This window comes from Callithrix jacchus, chromosome 15, assembly GCF_049354715.1.
Source record: "Callithrix jacchus isolate 240 chromosome 15, calJac240_pri, whole genome shotgun sequence".
Classification (NCBI taxonomy): domain Eukaryota; kingdom Metazoa; phylum Chordata; class Mammalia; order Primates; family Cebidae; genus Callithrix; species Callithrix jacchus.
Genome location: NC_133516.1, coordinates 91,719,472 through 91,741,778, shown reverse-complemented (window position 1 = coordinate 91,741,778; position 22,307 = coordinate 91,719,472). Strand labels below are relative to the sequence as shown.

The 22,307-nt window shown below is 40.7% G+C and overlaps 1 protein-coding gene across 11 annotated transcripts in view; it reads right to left on the bottom strand.

Moving 5' to 3' along the window:
• Positions 1-22,307, bottom strand: part of TMEM45A (transmembrane protein 45A) — a 91,013-nt gene that overhangs the window by 14,159 nt on the left and 54,547 nt on the right. For 10 of the 11 annotated variants that reach the window (XM_035274225.3, XM_078352224.1, XM_035274220.3 and 7 more), the window contains 3 exons: positions 15,301-15,493; positions 13,462-13,674; positions 11,907-12,091 (listed from right to left, as the gene is read on the bottom strand). In XM_035274225.3, coding sequence (XP_035130116.1) covers positions 11,907-12,091; positions 13,462-13,674; positions 15,301-15,493 — 591 coding nt within the window. Of the gene's footprint in view, positions 1-11,906; positions 12,092-13,461; positions 13,675-15,300; positions 15,494-20,201; positions 20,350-22,307 lie in introns of those variants that run through there. The other variant, XM_035274222.3, reaches the window with a different exon arrangement.

Here is a 22,307-nt window from a genome sequence, read left to right as displayed (position 1 = left end):
TCTCTTCAACAAATGGTGCTGAGATAACCAGGTATTCATATGCAGAAGAATGAATTTGAACCTCCCCCTTGTGCTATATAAAAAATTAACCCAAAATGAATTAAAGATCTAAATATGAGAGCTAAAATTGTAAAATTCCTAGAAGAAAACAGGTAGAAAACTTCATTACTTGCAATTTGTTGATTTTTTTTAAGCTATGACACCAAAAGCACCATCAACCAAAGAAAAAAAAAAGATAAAATAAATTTCATCAGAATTAACTTTTGTGCTTCAAAGGACACTATTAAGAAAATGAAAAGACAACTCACAGCATGAGATAAAATATTTGCAAAGCATATATCTGATAAGAGATTAATGTCCACAATATAAAGAGAATTCCTAAAACCCAACAAAAACAATTTTTGTTAATGGGCAAAGGACTTTACATTTCCCTGAAGAAAAAATGCAAAAGATGATTGACATCGTTGTTCATTAGGGGAATGCAAATAAAAACCACAATGAGATACCATTTTTTATTCATTAGGCTGGCAATAATAACAATAAAAATAACAAATATTGGTGAGGATATGGAGAAACTGAAATCCTTATACATTGCTGATGGGAATGTAAAATGGATAATCTGGATTATCTGGATAACATCGTGTACAAGTGTTTGTTTGAATACCCGTTTTCACTTCTGGATAGAAGTGGAATTACCATGTCACATGGTAATTCTATATTTAACTTCCTGAGGAACTGCAAAGCTGTCTTCCCCAGTAGCTGCAGAATTTTATCCCAATAAAAAATTAGATAGATAGATAGATGGATGATAGATAGATAGATAGATGATAGATAGATAGATAGATAGATAGATACATAAATAGATACATAGATAGATAGATACATAGATAGATGTATTTCAGGTTTCTAGAACTAAATGAAATTCAAAACCAAGATAATATAATGGATAATCCTACAAATGTCTCCCATATATTCCAGACTATTTGTCAGTTACAGTACTTAGGTGGTTCCTTGCAATGGCCCTTTTCAAGGATGTATTATATTGCCCTCATTTTAACGTATTATTATCCTTATTATCCAGATAAGAAAATTGAGTGATTGAGTGATTTGCCCATGATTACATATCTAATAAATGAATTGTTACAAGAAAAAAAAAACACAATGTGCAATACTGAATAAAACACTAATTCCATTTCTGTTTGAAATTTCAAATAATTAGAGTAAATCAGGGAAAATTAAGATTTGTGCCGTAATCATTTATTCCCATTTCTGGATTCCCTTTAGTTGCAAAGACAACTGTCATTTTACTGTCTGATAGATGGTGGTACCATCATGTGCTTGGCAGTTTATCCTCACCCATGTACCTAAACGTCACAATAATTCTTAGTCCTTGAAACAACCTGAAGAAGATATCATCCTCGTATTTCATAGGAAAAGATCGGAACTCAGGGACTTCGATAACTTCCCCCAGTATTACAAGATGGCTGAATGACTACGGTAGGAATCCAAACCAGTAGTTTCTGGCTCCAAAAACTCCGTGTTCTTTCTCCTGCTCCATAATCTTTTTACCGTACAGCCTTTCCATATGGGGCAATGTGAAGGGCCTGCATAACAAGATCAGTTTGAGTCATCTCAGCAGCTGTGATATGGTTTGACCAATCAATACTGAGACGAAAGGTCGTTCCAGCAGGATATGGCACTATATTACCAGGCAAATGACAGATTGTTGGCCCTTGAGCCACATCCCTAATTCCCAGACAACTTTGTCTGGCCTGCACATTTAAAAGAATAATTTGCGGCCGGGTGAGGTGGCTCACGTCTGTAATCTCAGCACTTTGGGAGGTCAAGGTGGGTGGATCACCTAAAGTCAAGAGTTTGATACCAGCCTGGGTAACACAGTGAAACCCCATTTCTACTAAGAATACAAAAAATTAGCTGGACCTGGTGGTGTGCTCTATAACCCCAGCTCTTAGGAGGCTGAGGCGGGATAACTGCTTGAACCCAGGAGATGAAGGTGACAGTGAAGTGAGATTAAGCCACTGGACTCCTGGCCCACAACCAGGGCCATAGAATAAGACTCTGTCTCAAAGAAAATAATAATAATAATTTGCTTTAGTTGCTAACACTTAAAAAATTAGGAAACATGCTGGGTGTAGTGGCTCAGACCTGTAATCCCATCACTTTGGGAGGCTCAGGTGGATGGATCAAGAGGTCAGAGGTTCGAGACCAGCCTGGCCAATATGGTGAAACCCCATCTCTACTCAAAATAAAAAAAAAACTAGCCGGGTGTAGTGGCAGCTGCCAGTAATCCCAGCTACTGGGAGGCTGAGGCAAGAGAGTAAGTAACTTGAACCCAGGAGGCAGAGGTTTCAGTGAGCCGAGATCGTGCCACTGCACTCCAGCCTGGGCAAAAGAGGAAGCCTCCGTCTCAAAAAAATAAAAAAAGAAAACATTACACAAATGTTTGCATTCTCAGCTTTTTTGTAAAAATATAACTATCTGGCAACATTGGGCCATTTGGCCAAATGGCAAACATGAGTGGAAGCACGGAGTCGCCATTGATTCACCACTCAGTTTACCTTCCTGACCAAGTGGAGTGATCCAACCAGTTTTCTATTTTTGCGCTGGCCCAGTGCATTTTATGTGTCAACAAATGTCAGAGTCATACATTTCCCCAAATATCTTATTAGCTGAAATTAGCAAGGTACTTTATAATAACTTCTTTCCCTTCTTTATATCCCAGTAGACAGAATGCATTGATTGTCTATTTTAGAGATAGGAAAATTAAGTAATGTATGCCCGCCCCTCCATCCCCAAACAGCTGCAAACACATTTGCATCTCTACTGCTGTGCCTCACCCACCAAAAGGTGGGGCCTCTGCATTAGATGAATAGACTCTAAAGGGAAGATACATCAACATCTGTGGCAGAAGATATGTCAGTCATTAAGTTAGAGGTTTGAGCCCACAATACTCAGAAACTGCAGGTGGAGAATGCCACCCCTGCTGGTTGGATGGTTGCTGTGGACACATCTGTGTTTTGCAATACCCCTTGTATATACTGCTAGGAAAGCTCACCGTGGGACCCAAAGTGACCACAGCCCAGGTCCCTGAAGCCCCTGGAAGAAAGCAAGAATTTCTAGATCCTCTGTGCTTACTGTTTGGGATAACGAGAGAGAAAATCAAGTCACGTAGTCAACTCCCAGTTCAAAGGCCCAGTTGTCTAAGCTGGGATCTCATGCCCTCTCCTCACAACAAATTCATGAAAACTGACAGAAAAAGTCTGTGTAAAAAGGGTATTTTTAGGGAAGGTGAGCGTTAAGAGCTATGGACTACCCTCCAGATCCCATCCATCAGTCCTGCTAACATTCCTCCAAAGCCACCCACATGCCCCACCCCAGGTCGGGAAGTGATCTACTCCAGCTCCCAGAAGGAAGGGTTAGCATTTGTATTGGGTTAAACTGTGTTCTCCAACATGTTGACGTCCTAATTCCCAGTATCTCTGAATGTGATCTTATTTGGAAACGTTCTTTGCAGATGTGATCAAGTTAAGATGAAGTCATACTGGATTAGAGTTGGCTCTAAACCCAATGATTGGCATCCTTATAAGAAGGCTGTAATGACACAGGAAAACAAAGAAACACAGGAAGGATATCATGTGATAATAAAGGCAGAGACTGAAGTTATGCTGCCACAAGCCAGGGAATGCCAAGGATGGCCAGCAATTGGCTAGGAGGTCAGCATCAGCATGGGACAGATTCTCTCTCTGGACCCCAAGAAAAACCCACCCTGCCAACACTTGATTTCAGATTTCTGGTCTCCAGAAGAATAAATAAATTTCTTTTGTAATTCACTCAATTTGTAGAAATTTATTATTAAAGCCCTAGGAAACTAATACAACAGTTGAGTCCAAAATAAGCAAAAGGGTATCACTTGCCCTAAACCTTAAGCCTAGGCACATTGGTGACTCTCTTCCACCTTTCACCTTCTTCTGGAAGCTTACTCTGCTCCCGTCCTCTGGAATTAGCAGCCCTCTCCTCTGGACAGCATGCATCGTCAAGTGACAGCGTCTATTTTTCCCAATAATCCCATGATATATTATTACCATTTCTATTTTATAGTTGGGTGAGGAAGCCTAACGGCACAGAACGTATTATCTATGGTGAATCACGTAATTAGTGTAGTAAAGCTGGTATTCAGATTCAGGTTGGTCTAGCCTGCAGGCCCAGGGACTTGTCACTAAACGCCACATTCATAATTGCTTTTAGGAGCTTCCAAAACAAAATCTCAACTCACCTCCATTAGGCATCATTCATTCTACCAAATGTTTTGCTGCTTATATCGGGAGAAGAGAAACTTGGAGCCCCTCTCGCTGCCAATTTCCTTAGCACTCTCAGAGCCTGCTGTGGAAAGCTAAAGCTTCGAGAGGCCAATGAACAGAGTTGACTGATGAGAATACAGTGAAAGCCATGGAAACATTCCATAGTCATTCTAGGCCAAACACAAATAAACAAGGAAAGCTATAACCCCAAACTGAGGCTAGAAACCGCCACAATTCACTAAATCCTCCTTTAAATACAAAAGCTACACTTTTTTGTGTCTTCATGTGTTTCCTTATATAACATTCCCAAAAAAACTCAACTTGCAAAAAAAAAATAAAGTTTTTCTTGCTATATTTTGTATGCCACTCCTGAACATCTGGTTTTGACTAGTTTAAGTTTTATTAGTGTCACGTCTCAAATGTAAATAGTTATCTTCTCTAATAGGCAACAAGCCTGGGGCTGATTTCCTACAGCGAAGTCTGAATTTCCTGTTCTTATCTGATTATCCAATCATTTATTTCAATACTAAAAGCCTAGGCAAATGTTTGATCTGCTGCCACACCAGACCTCAAACAACTACTGTTTGGTTGGCCTTTCTTGTCATTTGAAAATGAACTTTTGCCCTTTGTAAAGGCAAAACGAAGGCTGAGTTTTTGTTTGAGCTCAGGATCTGTGCAGTCGTGGGAGGAATCCCTGGGGGGATTGACGGAGCTGGGAGACGCAGTAGAAACAACTGTCTGAAATAACAAGAAGCAAAGACAGTGGGAGCACCTTCCTCATTCCCTGATCATTCCTGCACCGGGGTGGGGACGATGATTGGAGGAAGCTTGGGAATGAAAGGTACAGAGCGAGGTTTTGAAATATTCTCCCACACAGAGGACACAGGGAAAACATGATTCATGGAATAAAGGGGCCTGCAGGATCTTTTTTTTTCTTTTTTAAATTGCATGATGTGGCTAGGTTGTTGAGCAGACAGTTTTGGCTGTGATGTGGTTCAGGAAAGAAAGCGTCGTTAATAAGCTAGAAGGAAAATGCCCCCTCCATTTACATAATACCCAATCATTTAGATGTGTGTGATAAATAAGTGGCCAAGGTGAGCATTTGTTTCTTTCAGTTCACATCTCCATACTTATGGTTCCAAGAGTCTAGGTGAGTGTTTTCTCTAATCCATCTATACACGGTTCATGCACTAGTATTAAAATATTTACCATATATACAAAGTGGTGAGAAAAAAATATGGTGAAAAGCAAGTCATGACATAATATTGTTAGACAGTATTTTGTACTGTAAAATTCAGGCTGTAAACAATCATATACCACACTTACCAACTGGAAGCATAATAAAGTCACCTAAGTTTCTAGACAGTTTTGTTTCAGAGGAGAGCAGCAGTGGGAGAGTCACTATGGCTAAAGCATTGCTTCCTGGCAGTGTGTGTGTTTGCAGCACTGGTATTAAATGTGAATTTTACTTTAAGGCTGCAGACATTATTTAGGCTGACCACCAGGAGTAAAGTAAACAGTCTGGTCTAGACATATTGGTAGATGAAAATGTTTCTAAATAGTTGCAGACTTATACCCAAAGACATGAATCTCTTTCTTAGAAAAGCTTTTGGGGGAAATATGAAGACATTTATCTGCCAAAAGTGGCAACAGTAAGCCAACCTATTCCCAGTTGAGGTATAACCCACAGCTTCCTCCTTCAGATCCTGGATATTAATTAATCATTAGTTATTAACTGAACACTAATTAATGTCATTAATTCTTCTCTTATGTTTATAACTCCACTCTCTTTGGGTTTCTCCTCTTATTCTGCCTTTCTTTACTTGAATATTTAGCTTCTTAATAAACTTGATGTAGTAAATATATGAGGACTCCTAAACCAAAAGAAAAGAATATACTTCCTTTTTGACTACATGGATCATTTACAACCACTGACATTGGGCCATGTTTCAAAGGAAGTCTCAACACATTACAAAGAGAACATATTCCTTGACCATAAAACAATTACAGTAGAAATAAATAATAAGAAAAAAAGAATATTTTTGGGAACTTAAAAGTGTACTCCTAAATAACTCATAAATTAAGGAGAAAAGCACATGGAAAAAATATTCAAAATTGTGAAAACCATGTCAACATATCAAAAAACTACAAACTAACACATCAAATCTAACAGAAGACAGTTCTAGCAGTGTGCAGACAAATGTACTTGTTTAAATGCATTTATTTTAAAACAAGAAAGATTGAAAATAAATGACATCATCTAATTTTTTAAAAAAACTAAAAAGAAAAGAGAGAGAAAGAGAGAAGCAGAAAACAACCTTATAACAAAGCAAAAAATGAACAAAAAAAGAAATGGACAAATCCAGACCTCTAAAATAGAACCAACTTCTATTAGAAAGGGAAAGATCAATCAGATGAAAAACCATTAGGAATATAGAATACACAAAAAACACACTTAAAGAGTCTAAAAAGCCTGGTTTTGAGGGACTGTGTCATAGAAGCTTCTCTTCATGGGTCTGTGAGGGGCATAGTTTCAACGGCAGGAGTTTCCCAGCTCCATGCCTCCATCGGGAACCAGAGCGGTTTCGAATGTAAAGTTCTTCATCTGGGTCTCCCAGGGGGCTATGTAGAGAAAGCCAGGTGAGGCTCCTTTGTCCAAAAAACATGCCAAAAGCTCTGGGAGGAGGGGACCAAGCAGCCAATCTGGTATCAAAGTCAAAGAGCAATCACTCCAGAGGAAGTTTGAGAGAACTCCTCTCATTGGACAAGAACATGAACGGGGAGGGAATAACTCAAGGGTTAAAACTCCAGGTGTTCCTACCTATCCTGATTCTTTCTCTGGGTCCCCTCCCACGACAACATGGGACCTGTCTTTGCTTCTCTCTCTCTCACTAATAAATCGCTTTTCTGCAAAACTCTTTGGGTCCACGATATTTATTCAAACGGTATGCTCACTGCACCTCAGGGGCCACTTTCCCTGTTCTACGAAGTTAATGAGGCCGAGAATCTCTGACCTCTGGGAGTTGGATATGCTCCCCTGGTCACATCTTTTGGCAAGCCAGTCAGGAGAAAGTTGGACTTCAGAGCAGTGAGTGATATTGGACCCCTTTCATTTACTAATCTGTCCTTTCCCTTCTTTTAAATTTGTTAAGGAGGTAAAAACTGGGTGCCCGTCAGCCATCTAAGTGCATATAGTGTGGCCACCAGTCTCAAGACACAGGTGTCAGACTTCCTGGGAACGGACTCTCTAACAACCCCCGGGTCTTCAGAACTGGGAGCGTTGGTCAGCCTCGAACCGACTTCCCTCTCTTCCTGATCTTTCTTTCTCTGGGCCAAGCTGAGGGCCAGCCAGACAAAAGGTGGCCATCCCCAACTCCCAGTTCAGTCCAGTTAAGGTGTGGCCCCACTTAGACCTCTTAAGAAAAAGCCCCCCATGCGAGCCATGCCCAGCCTTTCAGACTCCAACCTCCTGGGTCCAGATTCCCATAAAGCAAACTTCTTCCCAGCTCTTTCCTCTAAGATATTTCCTACACAGTAGGCTATTATCCTACTTGCTAGACTTTGAGGCTTTGGCACATTGCAAAGTTCCTCCTGGTAAATAGTGAACTGGTCATTACCCAGTTGAGGACTGGTAAAGTGACTTCACCCATATGCCTAAGTCTCAGGGATATCAATATCTGCTGGTATGTGTAGATACCTACACAAACCGGGTTGAGGCTTTCCCCTGTAGAACAGAAAAAGCCCAAGAGGTAATAAGAGTCCTGATTAATGAAAGAATCCCTCGATTCGGACTCCCTCACTGTCTTCAAAGCAAAAACGGCCCTGCCTTCAACGCTGCGGTGACCCAAGGAATTGGCAAGGCGTTAGGAATACAGTATCATCTCCACCGTGCTTGGAGGCCTCAGTCCTCAGGGAAAGTGGAGAGGATGAAATTCTTAAAAGACACCTAACAAAACTGGCACAGGATACCTACCTCCTGTGGCCTTCTCTGTTACCAATGGCACTCTTAAGGGCTCGAAACTTTCCTCAAGAATAGGACTCAGCACCTATGAGATGCTTTATGGATGGCCCTTTCTTACTAATCTAGTATTAGACAAGGAAACAGCAGATCTAATAAAAGACATAACCTCCTTGGCTAAGTACCAACAGGCTCTTAGGACCTTACCTGAAGGGCACCCTAGGGAAAAGGGGAAAGAGTTGTTCTGCTCTGGGGACTTAGTGCTTGTTATGTCTCTCCCCACAGACTCTCATTCTCTAGGCCCATCTTGGGAAGGACCATTTTCAGTTATTCTGTCTACCCCAACAGCAGTAAAGGTGGTGGGAACTGGATTCATCACACTCGGCTGAAGCCTTGGACCCTCCTGAAGAAAATCACGGACCCTCCACTCTACAGCCTGAAGTTCCAGGAGAAGGCTCTTCCTACACCTGCGAGCCTTTAGAGGACCTACATTTGCTCTTCTGACAAGATCCCCAGGAAAGTAACTACGCATGAGTCTAACTTACATCCTGGCATTAATAGGACTATCACTCTTGACTTTACTATTTGCGACCAGACTCTATGCGATTGCTCCTACAGATTTGCCTACATCTTATAAACTCTTCCTCAAATCATACGGGGCTTATAAGTCCCTTGGTCACCAATCTAAGAATTCCATCTACCTCAACTTCACTGTGTGAACTCTACTAGCAACTCCAATGCTTTCCTATGCCAAAACTGGGTTGCCTTATCCCCAGGCCTCAACTGCCTAGCACCAGCTCTATTCTTTGTTTGTGGCACCTCAGCTTACTGCTTCTTGAACAATACCCTTGGGGAAATATGTCTCCTCTTCTTCCTAGTGCCCCTCCCCATGACTATTTACACCAACTCTCAGGTGCAGTCTTCTCTTGCCAAGGCCACACCATACTTGAACCCCAATTCTTCCCTTCATAGTTGGGGGGGGCAAAATTATAGGAGGACTTGGTACTGGCATTGGAGAAATTACTTCCTCCACTTGGTTTTACTATAAGCTATCTCAGGAGTTAAATGATGACATGGAAAAGGTTGCTGAGTCTCTTGTAACTCTGCAGAAGCAGCTTATCTCTTTAGCTGCAGTAGCTCTTCAAAATAGAAGGGCCCTGGATCTGCCAACTGCTGAGAGAGGAGGAACCTGTCTCTTTTAGGAGAAGAACGCTGCTATTTTGTAAACCAATTGGGTATTATCTTCAACAAAGTTAAAGAACTCAGGGGCCAATAGAACTCAGGGCTTAAGACCTTCAAGAAACAGGATTATGGAGATTGTTTAACAACTGGCTGTCCTGGCTCTACCCTCCTCTAGGCCCATTTATAACCATTCTACTATTGCTGGCCTTCAGACCGCTCATCTTTAACCTTCTTGTCAATTTTGTTTCTTCTAGAGTTAAGGCCATGAGTCTACAAATGGTCCTGCAAATGGAACCCTGGATGTCCTTGGCTCATGAGTTCTATCGTGGCCCTGTGGATCAACCTGCACCCCTGGAAGACTCCCCTCTGGAGGAAACCTCAACTGCAGGGCCCTTTCTAGGCCCCAATTCAGCAGGAAGTAGTTAAAGAGCAATCGACCTCCATGTCCCAACAGCAGTTGGACTTTCCTGTTCAGAAGGGGGACTGAGGGACTGTGTTATAGAAGCTTCTCTTCCTGGGTCCACAAGGGGTGTGGTTTCAAAGCCAAGAGTTTCCTGGGTCCACAAGGGGTGTGGTTTCAAAGCCAAGAGTTTCCCGGCTCCACACATCCATCTGGGAACCAGAGGGGTTTCAAATGTAAAATTCTTTGGCTGGGGTTCCCATGTGCGGGCTAGGTAGAGAAAGCCAGGTGAGCCTCCTTTGTCCAAAAAACCTGCTGAAAGCTCTGGGAGGAGGAGGCTCCTCTCCCAGAGGTATCAATCTGATATCAGAGTCAAAGATCAATCACTCCAGAGGAAGTTTGAAAGAATTCCTCTCATTGGACGAGAACATAATGGGGAGGGAATAACTCGAGGGTTAAAACTCCAGCTGTTCCTACCTATATGATTCCTTCTCTGGGTCCCCTCCCACAGCAGAGTGGGAGCTCTCTTTCTTTCTTTCTTGTCTAATAAATCACACTTCCACAAAACTCTTTGGGGCCACAATATTCATTCGAACAGCAAACTCACCATGCCTCCAGGGCCCCATTCCCCATTCTTTGGGGTTAGTGAGGCCAAGAACCTCCAATCTCTGGGAGGTGGATACACTCCCCAAGTTAGTTTCATCCTTTACCTTGAAAGGAATCCTTTTACTTTCTTTTAGTTCCACTGGAGCCAAAAAAACCAACCATGGCCATCACTCTGGGCCTGTGGCTCAGCTTGACTCTTGCTCTGCATTTCTGTTCTACATCCAGCCCATGAGTTTATTTGGCCTGTTTTTGTTTTGCTTCATTGCATTTAGATGTTTTCTACTTTATTGTTTAAATTTATTTTTAAAATTTTTTAATTTTCTAGTTTTTTTTAATACTTTATTTGACATTGTTATATGCCAGGAGCAGACAAGACACACTGGAGATAAACTGTGTCATCTTGACCAGAAGTCATCTCTTTTAAAATTTTTTCCATCTATTTTATTTTTCAATAGGTAATACATGTACATAGTAAATGTGATAACACATTATAGGGTATCTGTTCGTTTTTTCTATGAAATCTTTCCATTAAAATAACCCTTGGATCTAGCCCCTCTCTACCGGCCTCTGCTTCAACAGCCTTTCTACTTTCTTACATGCCTAAATAGCACATCCTTTCTATCCTGTTGTTTCTCTTCCCCTCACCTACCAATGCTCTTTATCACCCCTCACGCACAATACATATCTCTAAAATAACCTCATTATCCCAAATCTCTGCTGTCCAGTGACTCTTCTAAGAAGTCTTCCCTGATTAAACCAAAATTCACCTTCCACGCTAGATTTTGTTTACAGATATGTATGCATGTTAGATTATGATTCGTCAGTCTCTTTAAATGTATGTTCACTGATTGCAATTCATGCTTTCAACAGCACATCAAGGTTAGGGAGTTAACAGCTTAAAGTGGAAAAAGCCTGGGGCCTCAGGTCACACAAATCCGGATTTAGATCCTAGCTCCATTACATGAGCCTTGGCCTCTCTGGGTCTTCCTAACTGTAAATTGGTGATGATAATGCCTAAATTCCAGGCTGTTGCAAGGAAAAAATAAAACAAAGTGTATGTGAAAGTTCGGAACGGTAGCCAACATACAGCTATTTCTCAGATAAATGATAGCATTCTCGCTTTTCTGCCTTCTATATATTTCTTAAGCTTATTACCCATTAGGCTATAAGCTGCTTTAGTGTCAAGAACTGCTTCTAACTAAGAGCATCAGCTAAGAGTTCCTACATAATGGATGTCCAGGTGTATGATGACCCAGCTTCCCTGACAATTCTCCCATCAGGGCTACTGGGACACTGAAAAAAACATCACTTCTCAGAGGCCCATGATCTTACTACAGAACGTTGGAGGGAAGTCTCTGGGGTCTAGAGCAAACTGCCCCATCAAATGCAGAGAGAAGTTACAGGCAGAGTCCAGGTACATTAACTAGAGGCCCCAACTCACCTGAAAGAACCAGCTCCCTTGAAGCAGGGTGAGGCTTGACCGCAGTAGCTCCAGAAGTACATTGTTCCTGACAAGGAACTCTAGGAAGGCAATGAGGCCTGTCAGAAGGATGACCAAAACCAGCAGCTGGTGCACAAAGATGTCCAGCATTTCCCGGCCATGAGTGTGGTTGTAGAAGACAAAAGCTGATGGGGAAGAAAACAGATTGTCTTTTTCAGTGGCACCAAGGACCACCGCCGTTTCTCTCTGTACACAGAAATTTACGCATACACACATTTGTCCAAAAGAGCAGGTACCCACTGATTCCCACAGTACCGTATTTGGAAGACATCACCACCTCATTAGAATGGAATCTTTGAAATCTAACCCTCTTTTTGCTTTCACTGACCTTTATTCTCTCTCTAACATATTGCGACATTTTCAACTAATGGATTCTCATTATCTCACTATATTTTTGAATGAATATCTTTTCCTCTTTATCTAAATGAAAATGATTGAGATGAAGTTGGAATCTCCATGGATTGAAAATTTTTAAAGCATCTTCTAAGCAGGACAAAGAACAGTAAGCATGACAAGTGCGATCATTCAGATGAACACAGATGATTAAGTCAAAGTGTCACCTTAAGGAATTCACTCCATTGGAGGAGGCAAACACATACATATATAAATCACAAGAGTGGATTTTGATATGGTCTGGACGCTCTCAAGAAGTAGTAAATAACTGCATTTCTTCATCCCATGGACAGATTCCAACTTCATCTTTTAAAATACAGTAACAACCTAAGATAGTGAGAATCGAGCTATTAGTTGTTGACATCCATCTTTTATCCAGCTCTTGTTCCCAAGAGGTACAGGAAAAAGTTCTTATCTTCAGATGCCAAAGGTGAGTAGGAAGTGACTGCCTCCTGATCAATGTGTGGTTATCTATTTCTATAATCAATCTATTTCTTACATGTGTAATAAATGAAAACAAATCATTAAATGCTTGTTTTCTTTTTTTCTCCCTACAGTAACTGGGAGACCAGCTGAATGAAAAATATTGTTTTTAATTAACTTTCCAAAGTTAGGACCCCATATTTTTTATGTGACTGCATTTTTTGGACCCTACTCATCACGAAATGGCAGTCTTACTGTATCAGTGTGAAAAGCCTAGTTAGTAGATCATGGAAGTTGTTCTGCTGTGAGTGGCTGCCTCATTTCAGTGTATTCAATGCTTTATTACTCCGGGATCAGTTCTCACCTGTCAAAAGTGAAAATAATGATAATCTTCCAAACAACTCAGAGATGAGTAACCTTCACAAGTGATCTTTTAAGACAGATGTGAAATGTAAACATAGCAATTGAATGACAGTGCTTGCCCAGTTCTACTAAATGAGTCAGTATAGCACATAGATCTTTGGCACCCTGCCTAGGACGCCCAGATATTTCATTATGGCCCAGATATATGGTCTTGTCAATCAAGGCTGCAACAAGATGCCAGAGGTATATTAATATGAAGGGCTACACAAATGCCCACTAATAGAGAAAGGTATGTGAAAAACTTAGTAATACTTACCCTCCACAAATAAGGCATTTGACAACATTAACTTGATTAAGCAGAAAGGAAGTGAACTGAAGATGAAACATAAGATGTGTGCCACACCGATCAGCCCAAAGAAGAAATACATGGTGAAATGATGCCAGCCCAGGAGTTGGTTCCACTGGCCCTGTTTATAGTCATATAACTTCAGATAGGGCCCTCCAGGAATAAACTGCTCCCCAGCCATGCCTGCAGAGAAACATATCACAGTTTTAGCAACTCTGCTTTACCTAGAATTCAATAAGATGCAGGAGGACTAGCCATTGCTTATTCCAATCTAGTTTCCTCTTTTGACATTGATTCTTCTCTCTGAGCTGTCTGCTAACAGCTGAACACTGGCACTTTAGGCTTGTTCTGGAGGTTCAGGTGCTTGTTCCAATATATAGTTTTAGTCAAAGATAGCCAGTTGAATCAAATAGCTATTTCAGATCTTCAGTGCCAGTGATCTTAGTTCCCACTGCCTACTCCAATTTAATGACTAAGGTACATCGTGAATTATTTGGGGATTTGAATTTGGGAGACAACTCCTATGGAGATTGATTGCTTGCTTCTTAAATAGTACATCTTTGAGTAGCTGCCATAAAGTACAGGGTTGTGCTTGGTACCAGACACAAATGCTAAAGAGTTCAGCTTTTCTCCGATTATGATAACTGAGAAAGCTCAGACAGGACCGGGCACACTGGCTCACACCTGTAATCCCAACACTTTGGGAGGCTGAGGCAGGCTGATCACTTGAGGTCAAGAGTTCATGACCAGCCTTGCCAACATGGTGAAACCCATCTCTACTAAAAATACAAAAATTAGCCAGGTGTGGTGGCAGGCACTTGTAATCCAAGCTACTCGGGAGCTAAGGCACAAGAACAGCTTGAACCCAGGAGACAGAGGTTACAGTGAGCCAAGATAACGCCACTGCATTCCAGCCTGGCCGATAGACTGAGACTCCATCTCAAAAAAATACATAGAAAAAAAGAAAAAAGAAAGCCCAGATAGATATAGCATACTATCTAGTCTGCTATGCAAACAGTTAAACTTTCTTACAGATACTGCCTTATTTGTTAATCTATAGAATTTGGCAAGGAAATTTCCCTCTTTGGAATTGTTACTGTGTAATTTGATGCCATAGCAAAGACCTGTTGCCATGAATAAAGCACGAGGGAATCTAATGGGAAAATTGGAAATTTTATCTTTTATAATGGAGAGGCTAGAGTAGAATTCTTAAGAACACAGAACATTTTCATAGAATCTTCCTATGGAAGATTCAGTGGAAAGGCCTTGGAAGTCATCTGGCCTAATCTCTTTCTCCAATTTAGGAACCAAGAAAAAAAGATGAGTGCAGAAGGCTAAGGTTTTCTACAGCCTATCAGCAATGATTTCTTATTGAGGCTTTTCCATAATAACTTGATTAATTTCATGTCATTTTACAGCCTATCAGCAATGATTTCTTATTGAGGCTTTTCCATAACATCTTGATTAATTTCATGTCATTTGCAAAATGGTTTTCAATAGGGTTTATTCTTTCGGAGATCAGAACAATTTATATAAAATGATTTCAGAAGGCTCCAACCAGTTCTTTAAAAGCAATTCACTTTGCCTAGGCAACTACTATGACTAATTTATCAAGAAATAGGTCTTTGTATAAGTGTAAATTATTACCTTCCTAGCAAATTATATTAGATAGAAATTACAATTAGAATATGTGTTGAGATATTTTTGAATAAAAATTCATTTTAGCAATTTCATGATTTTATATTGTTTCATATTTTACATATGAAAATACCTGAAAGGTAAAAACAGAACACAGAATGGTCCACTCACCAGTTAAAGCCATGCCGACCAGTGTAATTCCTTCCAAAATTTCCAATCGATGGAATAATGCTTTGGAACCAAGGTAGCAGGTTCGCTTTTGCTTTTTGCAGACATACTTCAGAATACTCTTTGTACACCACCAAAGACCAATAATAAGAAAGAAGCTTCCAGGGAGAGCATGACCTATGAAACTCCCCATGACCTACAATATAAGAACACAGAGAAAATAAAAGACATTTCATTGCCATAATCTGGACAAAATATCACTTGTTTCCATAAAGTACACTATCTTCTGACTATTATGGATCCATCACTGAAGATGACTCTGAGGATTCTACATTACCGTGCATAGCAGTAATATCACTACAATATCAGTAATACCAATAAAAACGAAATAAAAACTCACGTTTGTGAAATACTTACCATATAGTCTGCTCTGTGTCATGTGTTTTATCTTCAGTCTTCAATCTAATTTATGCAACATACCCATAAATTAAGGATTGTTATCCCTTTTTCTTTAGGGATACTCATTTAGAGAAGTTAGACTATTTGCCCATATCTCACAAATATTAAGCAAACGTTCCAGTATTTTTAACACAGAAATCAAAAGGATTTCTTTACATCAACAGTGTATACTTCACCACACAGTGGCCCTTCAAGTCTATCTGAAGGAAAGTAATATGAAAGTTTTATCTTTATGTTTAAAACTTGAAATGATGTGAAATTGCCGACAAAATTTTTTAGGTTGATGATTTCAAAATATCAAGCCTCAAGTATATGGAAGAAACAATTTGTGTTCATCAAATATCTGTGTGCTGCTCCCCACTGTTTCTCAGTCTTTCCCTCCAGTTAGATTAGACCCAGGATTTTAGTTCTGGCTGATACACTGTACGTTGATCCAGCATATGTCACTTTCCAAGCCAGGTCATTTAGCAGTCTGCATGATTCCTTTATGTCTCTATTCTCCTGCCTTGGTGTGGTATATCTGCAACCCGGAAGGTATCAACCAGCCACTTTCAGATTTCATGAGAAACAATCCTTTGTTGTGCTAAGGCAATGGAAATTTCAGATTTACTGTTAAAACACCTTAGGCCCACCTAGCCAGATACCAAGCCAAATCAAATTGCAAATCTTGTTTACATTATTGCCACATGGTGGAGTCACCTCTGGTTAATAAACAGAAATATTCTCCATGATTGGTCACTGCTACCAAAAAAAAAAAAAAAACAGTCTTGAATTATGTGAGTTCTTATTCATATGAGTAGCCCTTTGTTAAAATATATTATACCATCAACAGAATAATGAAAAGAGAGTCCAGAATCACCCTTGTGAATCTGATACTAGGCCAGGTCCAAGAGAACTCATGAAAAGCGATTTCAGGATTTCCCCTGGCCCGGCAGACTTCTTTATCTCCGTGGGTGATAACGGGCCTCTCGGTCCAGGACAGACCCCTTTGGGTTACTTTCATCCCTCTGATACAGCTGTGAAACTCAGGGGGAAATTTGGAAGCTGATTCAAACAATAAAAGTCTCTTGTATCTCCAGTGGAGACCCCAGACAGTCATTTCAAGATACCCTTGAATCGTCCAAATGATCCAAGAGTCTCAGGCTCAGTATATCACATAGTGCTAAAGGCAGGTCCTTGTCCTAACTCTGCCTGTCATGGCATGGATGGGTCATGTTTCTTAACCTTTCTAAGCCTTAGTTCTTACTTAATGAAAGAAGGAGGCAGGCCTAGATGAAACCTAGAGTTCTTTCCTGCTCTAACATTCTTGGATTTATCATCCTAAGCATCACCTTTATCACAGTTTTGCTGACTTCTGTTTTGGTTTAGGCAATCACATAGGATTCAGAAAACTTCTACATGGATTGAAAAGCATACACAGACTGTAAATTTTTTGAACTTTTCTGAAAATGAGTTGTATTGGGTTTTAAAAGTCAAACATTTTATATTTCATAGTACAGGAAGCCCACTTTCAGGGACTTATCTTGAAAATATAAATGGAATTACAGGCACCAGAGGAATGTTAAATTATATAGCCACTGAAAATAAGGTTTTCAAATAAATGATAGGGGTATATGTAGATAAAAATTGGATTAAAAAATTAGGGGAAGGGCCTTTGAATATGGATTATCTAAGTCTGGATACCGACTTTCTAATTTGCTGGTTACCTAACTTTGGGCGAGTTACTTAACCCCTCTTCTCTTCTGTAAAATGGGACACAGTGCCACACTCTTCTGTTCTGTAAAATGGGACAAACAACATCATAAAATTAAAATGAATTACTTTAAAGCAAATAACTCACAGTACCGTTAAATAAGTTCATGCTATCCTCAACGCACCTCTAACGACCAGAGTAAAGCAAAAGTAAAACCCAGGGAACAATTTTACTTAGATTAATTAGATTACTTAGATAATTAATTACTTAGGTAAGCTGGATATAGAAAAACAAGAAACATTGATACAATTCATTTGGCAATCATTGGTGTACTGCCCATGACATTTCTCTTGCTATTGTCTTAGAGGGTTACTGGGATAATCTGTGGTTATTGAACTCCTTGACTGCAATTAGAGAATAAACTCCTTGAAAGCAGAGGTCATATATCCATTCTCCTTTCTATTCCCCACTGGACCTGGATAGTGCCTTACATACTATGAGGTCTAAATTTACAAGGACTCACTAAGCTCTTCTTATAACACAGGATCACATTTGCAAAACATCTCAACTCTGCTGTCTCAAAGGCCACTCACATTCAACACACCCCAAAACTGAACTAATTATCTTATCGACCCACCCACTGCCAGAAAATAATTTTAGTTACCCTAAAATAATCCCTGGTCACCTAGTTTGGTTGACAACACTGCCATTCTCCCCTTTGCCCAAGTCCAAAATATGAACATTACCCTAGAGTTGGCCCTTTCCATAAAAACCAGTTGGTTATTGAGATTATTGACTCTGCTTCCTAACATCAATCCTCTGCTATGGGAAAGGGAAGGGGCCACTTCCATTTCAGCTGCTTGGAGAAATCCTTCCTCATGGCCCAAATAGGGGAGGGTCCCTATTATACCCTTTCAAGCACCCAGTTTTCACATTAGTGACTTGTTTGCATGATTAATTACTGAAGGTCTCTCCTCCTCAATGGCCTCTATGACTATTACCATATTACGAAAACTTGCACAGCTGACTATGGGGGCCCTTCAAAGGTTAGGTGCCTGGGTCTCCTCCATTTTTTTATATGTTAGACTTAGGAGTCTAAAAAAAATGGAGAAGACTTAGGAGTCTAAAAAAAAATGGAGAAGACCCAGGTATATTAAAAAAGAAAGAAAATGCCAAAACAGAGTCCTAAAAATTTGTATTGCTTTTAAGTATTTAGAATTACCTAATAAATACTTTTAACATACAAGCAATAGATAAGATGAAATTTTTAAATCCAGGCCTTCCCTGAATGTACAGCTCTAGGTCAAATAGCCCTTGTGACACGCCCTATGACCAGCTAAGACGCTCCTGCTGCCCCCAAAGCGGAGAGGAACTATATATCTGAGCACACCCATCAGGAGGCAATGGGGAATACTGGAAGGTTTGTGAAGAAGAATATGAGCTGATCAGAGTAGAGAAAGAAAGGAGTGCTCCTTCCTACCTCGGCTATACAACTCCTGTGTCTTCAGCCTTTTAATCTAAAACAATCTGATGGCGCCAATCTTTCAGTTTAAAGATCCAAACAAAATGAAGTCGAAGTATAAGGGTTGTTATATTTGCCTGGCTAAGGAAACCAACAGATGCGGTTATTCCTGGCAATAAAAATGGCATTCATCTTATTTCACTTTCATTGTGAAAGAAAAAATTGCCCACATCCTCAAACATCATTTCACTGTCATCTTCTAGAAGCCATTATCCATAAATCTATCTTTTGTTCCCTGCTTTACCATTACCTTCAGATACAGTTTACTCCTTGTAAAACCCTAGTACAGTAGCATAGAGTTTGATCAGATTTAAACACAAAGAGCAGATATTCTCCTTTGAAGGAGAGCACTGGGCTTTCCTCGCCCACAGAAGAGAACATGCAGGCAGCTAGCAGAAACCCCAGGGAAAATGCCAGGGCAGGAAACACTAAGGTTCTTGCTCCAGACCCTCCTCCCTGATCCTACCACTTACAACCTCCTAAGAAAAGCAGTCCACCCAGGCCCAAAAAGACGGACTGCAAGATTTCATCATTGGCTTCCAGTGTGATTCATCCTAAAAATTCTTCCTCCTTTCCCATTCAAAGAAGCCCTCACTTCTAATGATACCAAGCATTACCCTCTGGCCTGAAAACAAGAAACCCCTCCTGGTATCCCCATTACCCTACTTTTTGCTGACCACCTCCTGGCACACAGGCAGACTCACTCACCATGCAAAAGGGAAATGTTTTAAAGCTCTAGCCCTTAAGAGATAATATTGGGCAGATCCCAAAATCTAATTCAGGTGCTAGGTGTTAATTCCCAGGTGTTAACAGCCACGCAAACCACAGACCAGGTCTATACACAGAAAAAGAAGACAACTCAAAATCACCCAGAAAAAAGATGCAATGGTTTGCTTGGTGGGATCCCAGCAAATGGCTAATTTCAGTATAAAATAAATACCATATGAGAAAAAAACTTAAAATTTCATCTTGCGCCACAACCAAAGTAAAGTATTCCTAAGTTTTCATTAGTGACTCATATTTCAAGATACATCTGTAAATTCCAATACACTAAACAAATAGGAGCATTCATTGAGCTTTGCTCTATTTGCCTTGATACTCAAAGCAATGTGGAAACAAAAATATGTAACTTTAAAATTTCATTCTCCATCATTCTGTACCAGCACTTTCTCCCCCAAATTTCATTTCCTTTGAATAAGTCCTGAGTCTTCTTAGTTAAATTAGCCTTACCTTCACACTTTCCTCAATGCCAAGCCCAACTCAATTCTCTTCTCTCAGGAATTTATAATGGCTCCAGACTCAAGAGGGAAAAAGCAGATGCTGAGTGGCCCTAAATCTAAAACTGCCTACTCTTCCTCCTTTGAGATTAAACTGATGTGCTCCTATCTTTCTAGCATGAGCAGATAAACATTCAGACTATGTCACGATGCATTTCAACCCAGACAACACACCCTTTGGAACCTCCTGCTACCTCTCTGTCCAAACACTGTGCCAGAGTGCAGTTCCAGATGTGACTCACCTTGTCATCCTGCCTACTAGGCCACTAGCCTCAGTCATGTCCCACCTGCTCTGAGAACTAAGGCCAGTGAAGGATATTACCCTTCTTCCAGACCATGAAGACAAACAGCAGACAAAGGGAATGGTTAGAGCAGCAATAACATAATAGATCATGGTCTGTAAGTCCTAAGAAGATAACCCATTTTCATTTGGGTTGTTTTGTTTTGTTTTGTTGAGGTGATCTCACTCTGTTACCCAGGCTGGAGTGCAGTGGGGAAATCTCAGCTCACTGCAACCTCCACCTCCTGGGTTGAAGTGATTCTCCTGCCTCAGCCTCCAGAGTAGGTGGGATTACAGGTGCATGCCACCATCCCTGGCTAATTTTCGTATTTTTAGTAGAGACAGGCTTTCACCATGTTGGCTAGTCTGGTCTCAAACTCCTGACCTCAGGTGATCCACTCACCTCAGCCTCCCAAAGTGCTGGAATTATAGGTGTGAGCCACTGAGCCCGGAAGAAGACAACCTATTTTCTAACATGCAGTGCCTCAAGCAAGAGATTGCCATAGGGTTGAAGTCATGGCCAAAACTGAAGTTACAGGAATAAGAAAAATGATGAAATAAAACTGCTGTAGGTCAAGAACGCAGCTCGAAGCATTTGGGATGCTCTGCTAATCATTGCCTGATTTGTACAGGGACACTTCAGGCACTTGAGGTACCCAGTGCAGAATAGGCACAGCCCCTGCTCACAACAGAAAGCTTATTGAAGAAACCACAAAAGGCAGAAATGCTAAAATATGTCCCTAAGAAACAAACTAATTGCAAGTTCTATGAGAGTTGTTAAGAAGACTGGCATGCTTAAGGGGAGAGGACTATCCCTCCCCCCTTAAGGTGCCTGGTGGAGGAGGTCATTCTAAAAGCAGTATTGTAGAGGAGGAGCCTGCGGTGATCAGGGAACGATGGAAGGGAGGCTTATCAACAGTGGAGAGCAGTTCAGTGAAATCAAGAAAGAAGTGAGAGTTCTGGTCTGCAAGAGGGCTTCCTGTTCACTCTCAGCCCAGCCAGCCCAGTCTTCCAGATAAGAGGATGAGTATCTCTTCTTTCTGCAGACGATAGTGCCAAGACTCAGGAGTGCTATTTCAATGAGTATGTGAAAACAAATAGAGTAGCATCAAGATACTGAGATTTAAATCTGACTTCCCCTTCTCCGTATCCCAGAGGCTGTTTGCCTCTTGTCAGTGTAATAAGGCTGGATGTGCTCACTCATGACAGGCTTAGCATGTGGGCAGAGATGAGTGACTGGGCAGCTGCTCCTGAGACCAGAATGATAGCACAGCTCTGTCAGAGGAAAATCACCACTCTAGAGTGCTATTACCTTATTTATTTTATCTTATTTTGATCCCTTCTGTACCTCTGCCTATTGTTTCCACTACCAACCCCTCTCGACGTTTAAATTACTAAAACTATCAGCTCTTCTTAACCAAACATCAGCTGAGCAGCCTGACTCCAGGGGAAAATCTTCCCACTTCATCCCTTTTCTGGCTTCCCCTCTCTGGTGAGAGCTACCTCCACTCAATAAATCCTTGCACTCATTCTCCAAGCCCAGGTGTGATCCGATTCTTCTGGTAAACTAGGCCAAGAACCCAGGATACAGAAAGCCCTCTGTCCTTGCGACAAGGTAGAGACAAGCTGATCATCAGCACATCAGCTCTTCTTAAACATCTAAAATGACAAGAATCCTAAACTTCAAAATATAAGAAAGGGTGAGGCAATCCAAAAACTTATGTCTTTAAAAAATAAAACGTAAAAACAAAAATTAAGAACAAATGTCATATGGCATCA